This window comes from Sphaeroforma arctica (genome assembly GCF_001186125.1).
Source record: "Sphaeroforma arctica JP610 unplaced genomic scaffold supercont1.34, whole genome shotgun sequence".
Classification (NCBI taxonomy): Eukaryota; class Ichthyosporea; order Ichthyophonida; genus Sphaeroforma; species Sphaeroforma arctica.
Window position 1 is genome coordinate 165,192 of NW_014040524.1, and position 2,710 is coordinate 167,901.

General features: G+C 45.3%; 2 protein-coding genes across 2 annotated transcripts in view; both read left to right on the plus strand.

Moving 5' to 3' along the window:
• Positions 1-83: 83 nt before the first annotated feature.
• SARC_00961 (hypothetical protein) lies at positions 84-1,351 on the plus strand (the record flags this gene model as incomplete). Its single annotated transcript, XM_014305343.1, has 2 exons — positions 84-362; positions 1,133-1,351. 2 exons carry the CDS (start codon positions 84-86, stop codon positions 1,349-1,351), a joined length of 498 nt encoding a protein of 165 aa, XP_014160818.1.
• Positions 1,352-2,184: 833 nt separating this feature from the next.
• SARC_00962 (hypothetical protein) overlaps positions 2,185-2,710 on the plus strand; it is a gene marked incomplete at its 5' end in the record, with an annotated part of 6,951 nt that continues 6,425 nt past the window's right edge. Inside the window, one exon of the mRNA XM_014305344.1 lies at positions 2,185-2,274. Within this exon, the coding sequence (XP_014160819.1) occupies positions 2,185-2,274 (90 nt within the window). The remainder of the gene's footprint in view (positions 2,275-2,710) is intronic.

Below are 2,710 nucleotides of genomic sequence, written 5' to 3' on the forward strand. Positions count from 1 at the left end.
GTGTGTGTGTGTGTGTGTGTGTGTGTGTGTGTGTGTGTGTGTGTGTGTGTGTGTGTGTGTGTACACTACACACGCACACCTGCATGTGTCATCGTATGATACCACGCCTTAACACCCCACCCCTGCCCTTTCCTCCTTCCTCCTTCCCTCTTCCCTTGAGTAGGTATCGGTCGTTTGTTGATGTGCTCAACACAGTGCACAACGACCCCATTGCCCAGCCCATGCGTAGGTTAGTGGAGGTGCATCCACAGCGAATGGACTCACAGCCACTGTCGACTGACCTCGACGGGTCAAGCCCTGCTACACCTGCGTTTGAGTTTAACCACACCATGGCGTACAAGTCAACTAGTATACCGACGACGGTAACGTTATGGTGCAGAGATAGAACGTTGGACGTGCGTGTATGTGTGCTGTTGTGTTGGTTGTCGTTGTTGCAGGCGTATAGATGTATGTGTGTTGCCTGTGCTTGGAGGTGTAGGCTCGCTCGAGATTTGGTTGTGATCTGTGGCTAAAACATAGGTAATTATATGCACACATACATACACACATACTATATAATTACATACATACATTCAGATATGATTACATACTTACATACATACATACATACGTACGTACATACATACATACATACATACATACATACATACATATATACATACATACATACGTGGCGTATTAAGTGAAGATACTATATCTGAACTTCGTGCGCTCATCGGGTTGGTCTGAGGCCACCCACAACCACTGCTTTTGAGTCCTTCCAATCAGTCTGCATTCGCTGCGTGTGTGTGTGTGAGAGAGAGACAAAATCTGAACACGCGTGCACATGAACAGATATGCTGAGCTGTGGCACTGTCTTTGTGTGAGCTTGCTAGTGGTGCGAGTGCTTGTTAGTGTATCTTCCGTCAGCCGTGTGTGTGTGTGTGTGTGTGCGCGCGTATGGCAATGGGTGTGCATGCATCGTCTATGAGACACTACATAAGGCCTGGGCGGAGGAGACGACAGTGTGGAGCGTTGCGTGTTGTAACAGCCATGAGGGAACAGACCACCCGCTGCATGTGGCTACACTATTCCTTTCACGCCGGATATTAAAATATTGCCCTTTTCCCAATCCCCTTGTGTCTAAAAATAGACGCAAGCCGTAACTATGGCAACGCAAACCGCCGCGCCAACCACAGCCGCGCCGAATAACGAGCGGGTTTTCCCACGAGGCTTCAACGTGCTGCTTTGTGAGGACAACAAGATCAACATAAAAGTGGCGTCGGCCTTTCTCGAACGCCTAGGGGTGAGTAGGGGGGCCAACTGTGTTGTTGTGTGGGTGTCTCTCGGGGTCATTGCGACTCGGCCTTAGACATTTGGGGTATTTGGGTTGTAGGGTTCTGTGGTGATTGAGTGATTGCCTGTGTGTTGGGTGTTGTGTGAGTTTGCTTGCGAGGTGGTGCGGCTGTATTTTATGATTTTAGTGTTGCCTAATGGTTTTAGGGTTGTCTGTGGTTTTGAGGTTGTCTAATGGTTTTAGTGTTGTCTTATGGTTTTAGGGTTGTCGTATGGTTTTTGTGTTATCTTGTGATTTTAGGGTTGTCGTATGGTTTTAGGGTTTACTTCTGGTGGTGGGTGGGTGGGCATTGCTAAGTGTGCATGCAGGTGCGATTGTGTTGGGTTATGTCCTGTGGGATGGTGTTGGGATGGGTCAGTTAGACTGTGCAGCGCCCAAATGCATGGTGTGATTGGTGTCACGATGGATTACGAATGTTATGGAGATGATAAGAAACATATGAGCTGTGTTGTGTGTTGTGTTGTGTGTTATGTGTGTGCTGTGGTGGATGGGTGCGTGTAGTGCTGTGTGCTTTGTGTGTGGTGTGTGTGACCATCATGAGCGGAGGTGGTGTCGTTTGTATCCTGTTGTGCTATAGGCGGCACTTCTTCACATTTACTTCTGCCCAGTGTATAGTGCCTTTCACATCGCACCTGTTATGTTAACGTATGAGCGTGCAAGGTTTATTTCAAGCTTTATATATTCAGCCACATGGTGTGACCATACAAACGAGTGAGTGTGATGTGTAGCCATGCTGTGTCTATGCATAGTCTGTTGACCTGTGAGTCCCCCAACGGCTGAGGTGGCCTGTGCCTCGTACACTCACAGCCATTGCGTTGCTTATCACACAGACACCGTACACTGTGGCTATGACCGGACGAGAGGCGGTGGACATCATCACAGGCGCAAAGGCCAGTCCACACAACGGCGACTACCATCTCATTCTCATGGATCTGCAGGTGTGTGTCTGTGATCTGTCTTATTCGGTATGTTCTTATGCGCATAGATATACACGTGTGTGTGTGTTTAGTGTGTGTGTGGTGTTGGCTACTGTATGTATTATCGGGAAGTATTGGATTTTAATGTTTGTATCTATATAAAATTGTGTTTAGATAAATGGATAGATAGGTACATATGTATGAATTTATATATATATTTGTGTGTGTGTCTGTGTGTGTCTGTGTGTATGTATGTCTGTGTGTCTGTCTGTCTGTCTGTGTGTGTGTGTGTATATATATTATGTAATAAATATGTATATATATATATATATATATGTCTCATATATATATATATATGTATATACATATATATATATATATATATATATTTATATATATATATATATATATAATATATATATAGTGTGTGTGTGTGTGTGTGTGTGTGTGTGTCGTA